The sequence below is a fragment of the Panthera leo genome, chromosome D1 (genome assembly GCF_018350215.1).
Source record: "Panthera leo isolate Ple1 chromosome D1, P.leo_Ple1_pat1.1, whole genome shotgun sequence".
NCBI lineage: Eukaryota > Metazoa > Chordata > Mammalia > Carnivora > Felidae > Panthera > Panthera leo.
The window spans coordinates 62,699,021-62,715,071 of NC_056688.1; the positions used below are offsets into that span (position 1 = coordinate 62,699,021).

At 36.9% G+C, this 16,051-nt stretch overlaps 1 protein-coding gene and 1 pseudogene across 1 annotated transcript; both read left to right on the top strand.

Moving 5' to 3' along the window:
* The first annotated feature begins 3,043 nt into the window (after window positions 1-3,043).
* Window positions 3,044-3,997, top strand: LOC122200342 (olfactory receptor 56A4-like). Its single transcript, XM_042905896.1, has one exon. The coding sequence runs from the start codon at window positions 3,056-3,058 to the stop codon at window positions 3,995-3,997; it is 942 nt and encodes a 313-aa protein (XP_042761830.1). The 5' UTR covers window positions 3,044-3,055.
* A 10,659-nt stretch (window positions 3,998-14,656) lies between these two features.
* On the top strand, window positions 14,657-15,589 carry LOC122201246 (annotated as a pseudogene).
* Window positions 15,590-16,051: the final 462 nt, after the last annotated feature.

Genomic DNA, 16,051 nt, shown 5'->3' on the forward strand with positions numbered 1-16,051 from the left:
TTGTACTCTGTGTTTACAAAAAATATATTATTATATGTATTGTATGCATGTATATTGCATTTTACTTACAATGTGCATATTACATATTATGTATTTACATATGTATGTACAATATATGTTGTTCATTTGGGGCCATTGTTAAAACGGAACAGAAAGAACTCATTTTCAGGATGCCAACCCAAGAATATTGGCTGCCATATTTTTAATAGCAAGACTGATGATGCCTGTTAAGACACAAAGCAAGTGAAGAAAATGTTTGGCTTTCTAAAGACTAGGATACCTGGAAAGTAACACCATTTTGTACAAAACAGAACAAAAAGAACTTTCCACTGACCTCCAAAAGTATCCATGAACACAGATAATTTCCTCCTACTTTAGTGGGAAAAGCATTTCTCCTCTAGGCAACAGGATACTTTCTCTCACCCTGTAATAGAAAACAATGATGGGTATGACTGTTTTTTTTGTTTTGTTTTGAGTATTCTGTAAGAGATCCAACATCATTTTTTTTATTCTGCTTTGTTTCATTACCAAACTACTTAACCCAAGGCATACAGATTTTTTTTTTAATTTTTTCAATGTTTATTAATTTTTAAAAGAGAGAGAGAGAGTGGGGGAAGGGCAAAGAGAGAGGGAGACACAGAATCTGAAGCAAGCACCAGGCTCTGAGCTATCAGCACAGAACCCTTTTCAGGGCTCAAACTCACAAGCTGTGAGATCATGACCTGAGCCAAAGTCACTGACTGAGCCAACTAGGCAGCCCAAGGCCTACAGTTTTGCCATGTGGATAATACTTATCCTTTTTATTTTCCAGTATAGACATTTTCTTCTGTGAATAGAGGAGTGGAAGAAGCTAGAATAAAAGTCCTTGTTTATGCTATTGAATTAACTCCCCCCATTCTCTCTAGAAACTTACTCTATCAAATATTTCCATTTTCTCTTAAATCTACAAAATCTACTTGAAAATTCTTATCAGTCTAAGTTTTAGATTTTAAGTAATTATTAGGTTTTCTTCAATTATTTTATATGCTAATACCTCTTTAACCTTATTTTTTAATGCAAATACATCTTCATTTGCATACTTGAATTTCCTACTGAATTCCAGGAATATTGTATTTTCAATGATAGCTTAAAATCTCTACCTGTATATTTTGCAAATATCTCCTGCATAACAATTCAAATATAAATTCATATTCTTATTCTGAAAACTCTATCCTTTTTTCCCATTCCTTTTTCTAATTTTGTAATAAAGATTTTATTTTTTCTGTCACTCAAGTTCAAAAACATAAAGTCATTGTGACTCAAGATTCAAGACCTTGTTTCATTCATCTTTCTTCAGTTTGTTACATATCAACTTGCCCAATAGTGATCAGTAAGTACACATTTGGGCAATTTTTGAATAATGAATACTCTAATGTCTTTCTTTACTCATCCCCTACATGTAATTCTTACTGATTCTGATTTTGAAATGTTTGTCCAATCCATTGTTTCTTGTCCATCCTGAAACAAGGAATGGCTCTTTGTATAAAGGAAAGATCACTATCCAAGGAGCAGGTAGGTGGTTAGTGCAATTTCAGCAATACAGGACAACTCAGAGGACTCTATTGACTCAAAGAATAGAGCAGAAAGTGGCCTCCAAAATGATCCATGATGCTCTTGGCCTAGTCTTTGTCAGAGTGAATCCTCCAAACCTGGACTCTCTCAGAGTGGGAAAAGAGTTAACAGTGCATCAGTCAAGGCCCCATGATTAGAGTATCTCATCTTTGGATAGAATTCCTATGACAGGTTAGTTTATAGCCTGACTATATATCGAGGGATCCCAGAGTCCTTCTAGAATAGTGCAAGTCAAGGAACCCTCATGAGTGAGCTGAAAATAACACCACACTATTCAATGCTCCAGGCATAAAATGGCAGCTACTCTTAGTCCCAAACTCTGGATGTTGCTGCAGTCTCCAGGCCTCTCTCAACTACCTGCCCAGGCTAACAAGATACTTCTCCTACTTTCTAAGTTTCAAAATGTGTTCCTCTTTTGGACTCCTTCAAAGACTTGTTTTCTCTTTTATTTAAAAAACTGTCATAGCACTTATAATTTTTTAAACTTTTTGTTCACATTCCAATACACTTAACATATAGTGTTATATTAGTTTCAGATGTACAATATGGTGATTCAATAATTTCATACATCACCTGGTGCTCATCACCACATGTGCACTCTTTAATCTCCATCACCTATTTAACCCAGAACTTACAATTTTTATATCCTCCTGGTGTACCCCTAATTACTGACTGTCTCTGTCACCAGAACATAAAATGCAGTCTCATCTAAAGGATCCAAACCAAAGAAAGCACTCAAAACTTCCAAAGACAAACAATAGCAAATAATCCAGTGAGACAGTGATATATACTATGCCTTAGAATAAAATCTCCTTTGGGGCAGTAAGAAATTATTGCTGTTGGGTGCAGTCAAGAATGCTTTACCTCTAATTCAATTATTTCCTGAATAAAAGTAAGGAACCCTGACAAGCCCTGTCCATGTCTATAGAGGCTTCTCTAGGACCTCCACATAGTCAGTGAAATATAGTTATTCCTTGTAAACTCTGAGGGAAGGTAGGACTTAGTTAATTGTGCTTGTTGAAGCTACATAATGTGTGGAGGCTGGAAGCAGAAACTCCAGTCAGACTCTTGTCACCGTCCTGATCTCACCACTTAAACTATTTGCCAGTTTTGATTAAACTACTCTGCTCCTCTTTGCCTGTATCCTTTCATTATCTGTGAAATTAAGATAACAGTATTAATTACTCTCAAGATTTTTTGTAAAGGATGAAATAAGATAATAATTATAAAGCATTTGGCTTAGAGTTGGCACATAGCAAGTGTTCAGTTAAATGTCAGCAATGATTGATGATGATGATGATGATTTGAAAAGTTCATTGAGACAGGTTAAGTGTCCCAATGGAAACCTGAGTTTTACAACATCTAGAACACATAATTTTTGTTAATATATTTTGTCCTACATTTGTAGGAACTCTGGATTTCCAGAGTGATCAGGACACTTTACATGGCCTCACCCAGCAACTACTCCACTGCTCCAGTCTCCGAATTCCTCCTCATCTGCTTCCCTAACTACCAGAGTTGGCAGCATTGGTTGTCTCTGCCCCTCAGCCTCCTTTTCCTCCTGGCCATGGGGGCCAATGCCACCCTCCTGCTCACTATCCAGCTGGAGGCCTCTCTGCACGAGCCCATGTACTACCTGCTCAGCCTCCTCTCCCTGCTGGACATCGTGCTCTGCCTGACTGTCATCCCCAAGGTCCTGGCCATCTTCTGGTTTGACCTCAGGTCCATCAGCTTCTCTGCCTGCTTCCTCCAGATGTTCATCATGAACAGTTTCTTGACCATGGAGTCTTGTACATTCATGGTCATGGCCTATGACCGCTATGTGGCCATTTGCCACCCACTACGATACCCATCCATGATCACCGACCATTTTGTGGTTAGAGCTACCATATTTGTTGTGGCCCGGAATGGCCTCTTTTCTCTTCCTGTTCCTGTCTTGTCTTCTCGACTCACATACTGTGCAGAGAACACCATCAAGAACTGCATCTGCACTAACCTGTCTGTGTCCAAACTCTCCTGTGATGACATCACCTTCAACCGGCTCTACCAGTTTGTGGCAGGCTGGACCCTCCTGGGCTCTGACCTCATCCTTATTGTTCTCTCCTACTCCTTCATCCTGAAAGCTGTGCTAAGGATCAAGGCTGAGGGTGCTGCGGCCAAGGCCCTGAGCACATGCGGTTCCCACTTCATCCTCATCCTCTTCTTCAGCACCGTCCTGCTGGTTCTGGTCATCACTAACCTGGCCAGGAAGAGAATTCCCCCAGATGTCCCCATCCTGCTCAACATCCTGCACCACCTCATCCCCCCAGCTCTGAACCCCATTGTTTATGGTGTGAGGACCAAAGAGATCAAGCAGGGAATCCAGAAGTTACTGAGGAGGTTGTAAGAGGTAAAAAGGATCAGATCCACCTTTGGAATTGCTAATAAAAGTCAGCAATTATTTTCATGTTGGAAGGGAAATTTCATTTTTCAATCCTGGAATGAGTTCTGATTCTCTTTTTTCTTGGTATATCAGACAGCAATGAAAACTTTCTTCTGTGAATCCTTTTTCCTGTTGCTTCAAAGGAAGTCTTCCTTGCCTGGATTCTGTGGTAACTTGGGAATTTTCCCTGACTACTCCTTATCTGAGGGTCTTGCCAAGCCTTAGCCAAGTGGAAATGGATTACAGTGGGAGTGTTTGGCAATTAAAGAAACAAACTTTATACTTAAAGAGATCTGCATATCCCCTAGATGCCTCTCCTGCCTTCTGTTTCAGACATGGCTTTTGTGTTGTGGGGGTTGATTGGGTGGAAGTACATGTTACCCCAGAACTTTGGCTCTTGAGGTTGAAAGCTTTACTCTGGACATTCTTTTTCTAAAAAGGTGTTTATTTGTTTGTTTACATTTATTTTATTTTTGAGAGGCAGAGAGAGACAGAGCACAAGTGGGGAAGGGGCAGAGAGAGAGGGAGACACAGAATCCGAAACAGGCTCCAGGCTCTGAGCTGTCATCACAGAGCCTGATGTAGGGCTCAAACTCACAAACCATGAGATCGTGACCTGAGCCGAAGTTGGACACTCAACCGACTGAACCACCCAGGCACCCCATTACTCTGGACATTCTTGACACTATTATTTGGCACCTATGGAAGATATGCCATCTTCTGGCTTCTCAGATCTTCCCAGAACCTGTTAAGATTTCCCATCTGTGCAGCCTCTCTGGGTGGCTTTCCTTTTTCATTCTCTCTCTCTCTCTCTCTCTCTCTCTCTTTCTTTTCTTTCTTTCTCTTCCTTCTTTCCTTCCTTCCTACTAAGATTCTTTTTTAAGTTTTTTGTTTGTTTGTTTCTTTGCTTACGATGGAGACTGAGAATTTTTAGGGCTTTTGCAGTGGACGGGGAGGGTTGTACTGTTTGAAGTGTTATGTGTTCTTTTCTTCATTATCTTCATCTTCGTGACACTGTAATCCTCACATTATCCCATATACCTCCTATAAGGAACCTAGAAATTTCCATCACATTTCTGGCACAATCCCTTCCCAACTCTGTTCTGCCTATTAGGCCTCTACTCTGAGCTGTGGCTGGCATAACTGTCAACAGTTTTCTAGGCATAGAAGCCTTAGGGTTTGACTTTCACAGATAAGTGCATTGAACTATTTTGGGATCCCCTCTTTAATGATGTCATGCATTAGTCCAATGTTTCCAAGGAATATTTTATAGTAGCAACCTGAGACTTCTCTTTTGAGACTTTGAAGTCCATAATTTTTCCAAACATCATTTGAATAACATTCTCAATTGGACTATCCTACTATCTTTTGTGTTGAAATGTATCTTTGGTAAATAATTTATATTGAAATTTAATATTTCTACAGTATTTTCTTTATGTATCATTTTGTCTTTTATTTTTCCAGTTTTGTTGAGATATAATTGACATATAACATTGTATTAGTTTAAGGTATACATCATGATGATTTTATATAGATGTATTGCAAACTGATTACCACAATATGCTTAGTTTATATCCATCAACTCAGATAGTTACAACTCTTGTGACAAGAACCTTTTTTTTTTAGGATGTCTTTTTTTGGGGGGGGTGGCACTGGACATCTGGTTCTTGTCTATATTTGGGAGGTGCATTTCTGCATGCACTTTTGAAATGTTAGGTTTTGAAAGAGCCTTTTTTGGGGTCTATTATATCACATTTCATAGCATTGGTCTCATCAAAATATCAAGATATTGAGTTAGCTGAGCTCTGTCTTTTGCTTTCATACTTTCCAATCTGTCATTTCCATGTGTCTACCTAATGTGCCAGACACTTTATATACATTCTTATTTTACCTATACATTTGCCCTGAGGAGTTTTCCTGTTGGTCCTAGATGAAGAAACTAAAGCTCACAGAGTCAAATGATTCCAAAGATTACAGCAATTGAGCCAAGATAAATCTATGTCACTTGGGTTCCTGAAACCTGACCTCTTCCCACACTACTGATCCCAACTTTGGCTGTGTAATAGCATAACCTAGTGAGTTACATAAAACTCCTGAGTTACATCCCAATTTTCTCATATCCCCAGCCCAAGCTTGGTATCTGACACTTAGTAGGCATATTGTAAATATTAATTTGATGCCCAGCATTTTGTGGCAGATAGAAAGCAATCTATAATACATTTGAGTCATAGAATGATCATACATTTATAAAGAAGCAGCAGTATAGCTGTTGAGAAGAGATGTGTCCTTATTTAGTGTATTACCACATTTAAAAATCATTTTACTAATTTTATATATTTGTTTTATTTAAAAATTTTTAACTTAAAATTTCACCACCTTTACCCATTTCCACGAGCCCTCCACCCTCCACCTCTGGCAACAATCAATCTGTTTTCTGTATTTATGAGTTGTTGTGTTTTTTTTTTCTATTCCACATATCAATGAGATCATACAGTATTTGTCTTTCTCTGATATAGATATGTAGAGAGATAGATACAGCCTCAGATGAGACTGGAGCCCTGGCCAACAATTGATTGCCTTCTGTGGAGACTTCTGAAGCAGAAAACCAAACTAAGCCATGCCTCAAGTTCTGACCTATAGAGCTAAGCTTACAATTAAAAAAACTAAAAAAACAGCAAATTAGAAAAATTAAGCCCTAAAAAGATAGAAGACAAGAAATAGTACAAATATAAGCAAAAAACGATAAAACAAAGAATATATATAACAGAAAATATCAACAAGGCTGAAGTTATATTTAGAAAAATGATGAGATAAACTTTTAGAAAAATAAAAAACACAAATTTAAATTATCTAGTATTTAAAAACAACATTGAAAGTTACAGATATTTTAAAATATAATAAGACTACACTATGAACCACTATGATAATTAATTTGACAAGGACACAGTATAAAAATTCCTTGATAAATACAACTTTCCCCCCAAAATCTGCATTATTCTATATCTGTTAAAGATGATGAAATCATAATTAAAAGAGAAAAGCCTGGGCCTAGTTACCTTCGTGGTAAAGTCTTCTAAAGAGTGAAAGAAGAAATAACATAAATGCTTTCAGAAAACAGAAAAAGAGGGAACACTTTCCAGTATATTTTTTTGAAGTTATCATAAACCTGGCATAAACACTGACAGAAATTACATACAAGAAAATTACAAGCCAACATCTCTCATTAACTTAGATATACAAATTCTAAACAAAATATTTGAAATTGAGCCCAAGAAAACCAAAAATATATTATGAATAAGTGAGGTCTATTATGGGAATCAGAAGTTGCTTTAAACATTGAAAATTGATCTATATCTAATTCACCTCATTAACCTTAATAATGGAGGGAAAATAAAAATTTCTCAACAGATCTAGGAAAATTATGCAAAAAAAATTCACCATGAGCTGGTAGTAAAAATAATCTCATAAATGTAAGAATATAAGGGAATTGCTTTATCTGTTAAAGGTTATCTTCCTCAAATCTACAGTGAATATCAATCATATGCAGTGGTGAATTAGTAAATGCTTGGAAAAAATGTATAAAGATTGTAAAGAAGTAAATAAGTCATTATTTGCAAATAACTTTCATTCTGTGGATAGAAAAATTGACAAGTATCAATAAATAGAATATTTGAATTTATAAGTAAATTTAGTAAGATCGCTACATAGACCTTCAATACACAAAAATCAATTGCATTTCCAAACTCTAGAAAAAAATGGAAAATGAAATTCGTAAGTCAATACCATTTACAATTGCATCAAAAAATCAAATACCTAGGAATAAAGATGTCCCAAGTTGTTTGCATTGAAACTAGAATACGTTGGTGAGAAAAAATAAAGAAAACTTAAATAAATTGAGATATATTATGTATGTGGATTAGAAGTTTCAGTGATGCAATGGTGTTAATTTTCTCCAAATTGATATATAGATTTAATGAAATTCCAATAAAAATTTCAACAGATATTTTTGCATAAACTGGCAAGCTGATTTTCAAATGCACAAGGTAACACAAAGAATCTCACAAATAAGACTTCTATGACTACACACTTCAAGAATTAGGCAACAGCCTAATTAAGATAGTGTGATATTTGTAAATAAACCAATTGATCAGAATGGGTAGTACAAGAAAAAACACATGATTATATTGTGATCTGATTTATGACAAATATGATATTGCAAGGAATTTCCTTTTCAATATATGGTGTTGGAGCAATAGATATCTGGATGCTACTGATTTTGATTCTGAAGGCCATTTCCCTAGTTTTTGCATTCCACCCAGGGTGATGGTTAATTTTATATGTCAATTTGATTGGGCTATCAGGTGTTTGGTTAAACATCATTTCTTTGTGTATCTGAGTGTGTTTCTGAAAGATGTTAGCATTTGGGGTGCCTGTGTGACTCAGTTGGTTGAGTGTCCTACTCTCAATTTTAGCTTGGGTCATGGTCTCACAGTTTGTGGGATCTAGAGCCTCCGTGGAATTCTCTCTTCCTCTCTCTATCTGCCCCTCTCCTGCATCTCTCTGTCTCTGTCTCTGGCTCTTTCAAAATAAATAAATAGATAAATATTAAAATAAAATGAAAGCAGTTAGCATTTGATTTGGAAGATTGAGTAAAGCAGATTGTTTTCCCCAATGTGGGTGGACCTCATTCAATCCATTGAGAACTTGAATAGAACAAAAAGGTAAAGGGAGACCTCTCTCTCTCTCTCTCCCTCCCTCCCTCCCCCTCCCTGCCTGTCTGCCTGAGCTGGACATCAGTCTTCTCCTACTCTTAGACTGGGACTTATACCATCAGAGGTTTTGATTCTCTGGCCTTTAGAGTTGGACCTGAAATTTACCACTGGCCTTCTGCATACTATTAATATGATCATTGGGCTAGAACTCATCATAGATATTTAAGACATCACATGATAGTAAACTGCCTAACTAGCAACCTCTGCCTCATTGTTATTATCATAGTTTGTGGCACAAATGCGGAGATCAAATCTGCACAAATAACCTGTGAATAAAGGGGAATACTCTGAAGTATTCATTAGAAAGAGTGCTGGGTGAGGAATTCAGTAGTCTTTGACTTTAGTTTCTTTTCTGGCACTGATTGCTATGACCTAATTCTGTCTCTTGATTTTTCTGAATTTTATTTCCTGTTAAATGGTAAATGGCTTCTATTTCTGATATCCCAGAGTCTACTGCAGAGACTTGTAAAAATGGTGAAATGATTTATAAAATAAGTCAGAACTCCTTATTGCATTTTGACCACTATGTGTAGCTCTCATGAAGTGACCTCACCCAGTGTCATCTTGGGCAGTATAAAGCCCACAAACAATGCGAAACCATGACTGGACTACTGAACCAAACTAACCCCAAGGAAAGAGTCAGCTTTAGCTTGGCAATGCAGGGACTCCTTTTTCTCATCCTTCAAGCTCCTGGGAGCCCCAGGGAACAAATGCAACTGGGAAGTATAAAAGTATCACTAAAATTCTTACTCACTATAAATATTACTCCACAAACCCTAGAGGTTGTAGCATCCAAACAGTGACCATTTTGGAGATGGCAGAGCTACTAAAACTCTGGTGAGTTGGCTCCCCATGGTATAATGGAGTTTCTATAATGGTAGAAACTAAGAGCAGAGAAATAAAGGACAGAAGAAGAGATCGTGGAAAGAGTAAGATGACTTAGAAGCATTTATTACAAAGTCCTTGAAAGAAGGAAAAGGGATAAAGGAAATTATTCTCAATGGATGTTTAAAATAGGAGAGAGAGGCGCCTGGGTGGCTCAGTCGGCTGAGCGTCTGACTTTGGCTCAGATCATGATCTCACAGCTCTGAGTTTGGGTGCCATGTCAGGCTCTGTGCTGACGGTTCAGAGCCCAGAGCCCAGAGCCTGCTTCAGATTCTGTGTCTCCCTCTCTCTCTGCCCTTCCCCCACTCGTGCCTTGTCTCTGTCTCTCAAAAATAAACATTAAAAAATTTTTAAAAATAAAATAAAATAGGAGAGAATGGCATAGAGCATCCCAACTGTTATGAAAACCTAGGATGTGTCCATCTGTTTTACCCTACACCCAACGACTAATGATAAGGTAACTCTTATTTTCTTTATTCTCACCCCACCCTCCCTCTCACACACACTCCAGAGTGGAATTGCCAACCATAATCCTATGTTTTTCATCATCACTTGGTGAACCATAAAATATTGGTACACTACCTCCAGAAAAACAATAAATTAGGATATCTATTGCTAATTCTTGTTTTTATAGTTTTTCCTCTTCATTCTTCCATCCATATATACAACGCAGACGACATGTATCAAACACACTAATTACTCCCAAATGTATATAATCAGCTATGTCCTTTTTCTGAGCTTCAGGCATATATATCTAATTGTCTTTTTGACAAGTCTACCGGATATTTATTTCCTTTGGTAAATATCTAAAAATTAAGGTGCTGAATAATAGTGAAAATGTATTTTTAACTTCATAAGAAACAGGCCAAGTGTTTTCTAAAGTCGTTGTACATTTCACATACTTATTAGCAATGAATGAGAGTTTCTGTTATTTCACATCCTCTTCAACCAAAGATAATGTGAATCGTTTTTACTTTAGCCATTCCAGGAGTGTCAAATGGAATCACTTTGGATATTAATTTTCATTTCCCTGGTAACTAATGATGTTTTATTTGCTATTGAACATTTGTTGTCTTAAACGTTTTCCCTATTAGGTTTTTTCCTTTTTAAATTGATGTGTTTCTATTCTTATTGTTGATTTTTAATTCTACTTAATTTTATTTCCATAATTATTATTATCTAGAGTCATTTAATTATTTTTACATGCTTATTGTTTTCCTTGCTAACTTAGAATATAAGCATTACAAAAATAGAACTGTTTCTTTATCATCAGCATATATACCATAGCTATTCCTACCTCTAATAACAACAGCTACAAAGTAAATAAGTATTAAGTAAATAAATACTTGAAACATTTATGTCTCAAAAGCACATAGAGTACCCAAGGCATCCAGTCTTTCCATTATAATAACTTCGTGTTCTCCTAAGAATTAAAATTTTAGCTCCCTAATTTCATGGATTTCTTATCATCACAACTTAAGGATATGCAGTAAATTCTTTTAAATTATTTTAATATTGAATTATAATTTAATTGCTTATTTGATGTTTGAAAAAAATGTTTTCAATGTTTATTTATTTTGGAGACAGAGAGAGGGAGACACAGTGCAAGTGGGGGAGGGGCAAAGAGAGAGGGAGGCAAAGAATTTGAGGCAGGCTCCAGGGTCCAGGTTCCAAGCTGTCAGCACAGCACAATGTGGGGCTCAAACCCATGAGACATGAGATCATGACCTGAGCAGAAGTCAGATGCTCAACCAACTGAGCCACCCAGGTACACCCAAAACAATATTTTCAACTTTGTTCACTCTACACTTTCCAAACATGTTTATCCCCCACCACCCCTAACCCTCAATTTTGGTATCATTCATTAACAATTGCTACTATTTAAAAGCTTTCCTGCTGCACTGTAGATTTTCATTTCTGAGGCTTTGCTAAACGTCACTTAGGTAGAAAGTGAGTAATCCAAATAGAAATGAGTGACAGAGTGACATCAGTAAGGCTAATTTCTATGTAGCTTACAAGAAAATGCATGCAAAAACTCCATTCATCACCAGTGCGTGGTCCAAAGCTATAACATGAGGGGCATGCTTAGAAACAGCAGGGTGTACTGACAGCCTTCCCAAAAAGGCAACATTGGTTAGGTATTTATTCAATCTTTAGAGCTTTTTATAAACTTAATTTGTACAAAGTCATCAACACTGCAAAGCTTAGAAGGAGTAGTTCTGCCATTCTGTGCCCAATGCTGTGTTGAGCACTGGATATTGGTCATAATAGCTGAGATCATTGTCTGTGAAGCATTAGCATGCTTCAAGCCAATTGAAAAGGACCAACTTGTCTCTCATTTCAAAATTCTAGGCTTACTGAAATCTGGCTCTTTGTGTACAGTCACCATTTTTGCTAGATGAATATTTTCATCAGTGGCAATTCTGATGCTCCCTAATCATTTGTATGAAAATAAGATTTTTAACAATTTCATCTCAGAAAACAACTAAACAAGACGAATCCATATAAGCACACCTGCACTAAAGGGAGTGCTTATTTAACCACAGTAAGTATACTCTCAATATCTAGGTATGGGCTAATATATGATCTATTGTTCTCTTTCCTGTGTTTATATGATTACATATAAATCATAAATTTATATGATTGCCCAACTGTGGGACATTCTTTTGTTATTTTTGTAGCTAGGCGCAATTAAGAAACACTCAAGCCTTGCTTTCCTGAATATTGTTACACCCCATTTAGCTGTCTTTAGATATCTCTGTTCTGATCATAGCATTTATTGTATTATTTAACTCTCGTATGACAACATTATTCCCCTTTCAAATCTTATGCTTTGATAAGAAAAACACCTCTGGAAGAGATTTCTTAAATTTAACTTTGGGTTTATTTCATACTAAAAGTAATAAAATAAGAGCAACTACCAGTGTTTATAGATGGCAAATAAACACTGAGAAAAGGAAGTGAAATAAACCAATTTGCCTTGGGTAATCATGAATAATCATCTAAATGTTTTAAATCTCAGGTGTGATTAGATTTTATTTCAACATACAAAACAAAGCATTTAAGCCCATAAAAATTAGATCACGTTTTTTTAAGTTTATTTATTTATTTTAAGAAAGAGAGAGAGGATGAATGAATGAATGGGAGAGGAGCAGAGACAGAGGGAGAGAGAATCCCAAGCAGGCTCCGCAATGGAGCCAGATGTGGGGCTCAAACTCATGAACCACGAGATCATGACTTGAGCCAAAATCAATAGTCAACACCTAACAGACTGAGCCACCCAGGCACCCCAATTAGACCACCTTTGAAATAAACTGATTTTAGGAGTATGTATGTCAATGAGAAGTAAACTCCTTCTTCTGATGTAGCAACCTAAGGAAATCTACTGAGAAACAAATTCGCACCTATGGTGGAGGGAAAGTAGGAAAAGTACTATAAGAAGTTTGACGCTGCTGTTATCTTGTGTTCTGCTTATTTAGATGACACTTTGGGACTGAGTCTGACTTCTCTGACTTTCATTAAACAAATAATTGAACTGCTGGGGGTGAAGAATATCAGCTAAGACATACTCTAAGAGGAGACACAACCATAATTGTCCTGTAATGACATCCATCCAAGGAAGAACACTCAGACATTGAGGTCAAAGGGGGGATTTGGATGACATGAATGATGTGGATAGTTGACATTGCCACACTCTCCTTTTACTGAGTAGGCACAATAAAACAGGCTCTTTTAAAACCCCGGTGTTGAATTCTTATTCAGATCTCAGCTTATAATAGTAGCTTAGAAAGGAAAGGAATATAGCAGATATGCTACACAGAATAATGCCCACACTAAAATATGCCCATGCCTTAGTCCCACAGACAATATTTAACCTGCTGTATTATTTTGTTTGATTTAATCAATATTATACAATATATTTTAACACAGTTATACAGGCAGGTGCACAAATAGAGAAAATACATGAATCCCCATATAACGTATTTATGAGATTATTTTTCCTGAAGACGTTTGATTTGTCATCTTTGAGAATGGCTCTTGTCTCTACCTCTTTCTTCTTTAGTTACCTGAGGGGGCTTTGAAGATACAGACATTCATTTACTATTGTCATATTCTCCCCAGTATGACTCTCCAGAGATTAAATATTATGAACATGGGGAAAAAACATGATAGTCTTAATCACTACATGAATCCTATGGTTTCTACAGGCACATGCATAGATTTTTGGTACTTTATAAACTCACTGAAGCCCTAAAACTGAGTTTCAACAATAGTGGGAACTTAACTGTTATTCTGCCTATTGAGAATTGCTACTTGATTCAATACGAACTTCATATCTATTTATTTCAGGACTGATGTCAACACCTACTCTCATAAACTAAAGCAAAAAAGAATCACTCCCATTATGTTCTCTATCTCACTGAATAGCAGCAATATTTGCTCATTTGCCTAACACAGAATTCTGGAAGTGAAATGTGACTTATTGCTTTCTTTCATCCCCCAAATCACATCAAATACTGTTCTCTGTCAATTTGCTATATACTCCTTCACCTCTCCATCTCCATTATCATTTATTTAGATCAGGTTAGCATCATCGTTCACCCTACTTGCATCAAACTCCAATTGCCCCTGCAACCCATTCTCCATTGTAACATTACAGAAGTTCCTCTAAAATGTAAGCACATCATTTTACATCATTACAGTGATGTAATTTTACATCATTCTTAAGACTATTTGCAGAGTATCAAGTTTGGGATGTATCTTGGACAGAAAAACAAGATGTCCAGAATCTGGTGAGTTCTGTATTTGGGAGCTTTTAAAATCATTTATCACTTTTCACTCCAGGTTCTTCTACTAAGGATTAAGGTGGAGAATTAATTCCATGTCTCTGCATGGCCTGAAAGAATGACATGAATGAGATCGGAGTCGTGACACAATGTGAAAAAACTTACCAGCAACCATGAAGATGGCCTATCATAATACTACTCAATCCCATCCTTCTTCCTTTGTCCTGCTGGGGATTCCAGGCCTGGAAATTTTTTACATCTGGATTGGTTTCCCCTTTTGTATTGTATATCTGATTGCACTCCTGGGGAATGTTATAATCCTCTTTATAATTCAGACTGAGCCTAGTCTCCATGTTTTACTTCCTAGCAATGTTGGCCTTCACTGACCTAAGCCTGTCCTCTGCCACTATTCCCAAGATGCTGGGCATCTTTTGGTTCAATTTCAGGGAAATTCTTTTTGGTGCCTGCCTTGCATAGATGTTTATGACTCATCTATGCACTGGCCTCAAGTCTGGGATACTGACAGTCATGGCCATAGATCGTTATGTTGCCACCTGCAATCTCCTGAGATATACTATGACTCTCAAAAACAAGGTGGTGACCATTCTAGGTATAGTCATGATCATGAGATCTTTAATCTTTGTTATTCCTTTTGTTTTCCTCATCTTACTATTGTCATTCTGTGGTGCCCATATCATCCCCCACACTTACTGTGAGCACATGGGCATTGACCTTCTTTCCTGTACCAGTATCAGGACCAATAATTTACTTGGTATGGTTGCTTTTTCTATGGGATTAATTGACCTTATTGTAATTGGTTTTTTGTACATGAAAATACTCTACACAGTCTTTTGTTTACCATCGTGGAATGCCCTATTCAAAGCTCTCAACACCTGTGGCTCCCACATCTGTGTCATGCTCATCTTCTACATCCCAGCATTTTTCCCTTTCTGACCCACCACTTTGGTCATAGCATCCTTGAATATATTCATATATTTCTTGCCAATCTACATATGGTTGTACCACCTGCACTCAACCCTGTTATCTATGGGGTCGGGAAAAAGCAGATTCAGGAGCAAGTCTTAAGAATTCTTAACCCTAAATATGTTTGATCCTCAACTTCTCAAGTCTTGATGAAATATATGATATACATAAATATATATAAATGTTTTGTGTGTGTGTGTGTATAGTATACGTGTGTGTGTGTGTGTGTGTGTGTGTGAGTGTGTGTGTGTGTGTGTGTGTGTAATGATTGGATTCAGCTAGAAGGAAAAACCAAGGCCCAGTGCAGAGCTTATATTCTAAACACTATCAACTACTATTGTATTATACCTGTGCTTTAACCCCTATGGACTTTCTAAACCAACTTGACAAAATCATCTCCACTGACATCACTAATTATGTTCTTGCCCTCACCACATGTCATGACCACTGTTCCACTATATGGCTATATTGTATGTATGCTATTCAACCTTACTCTTCACAACTGACTAAACTTGCCAAAGGCTGCCATAAGTTGGCATGATTTAATAGGAATATCTCTGTTATTGAGAAAGACAGATACCATATGGTTT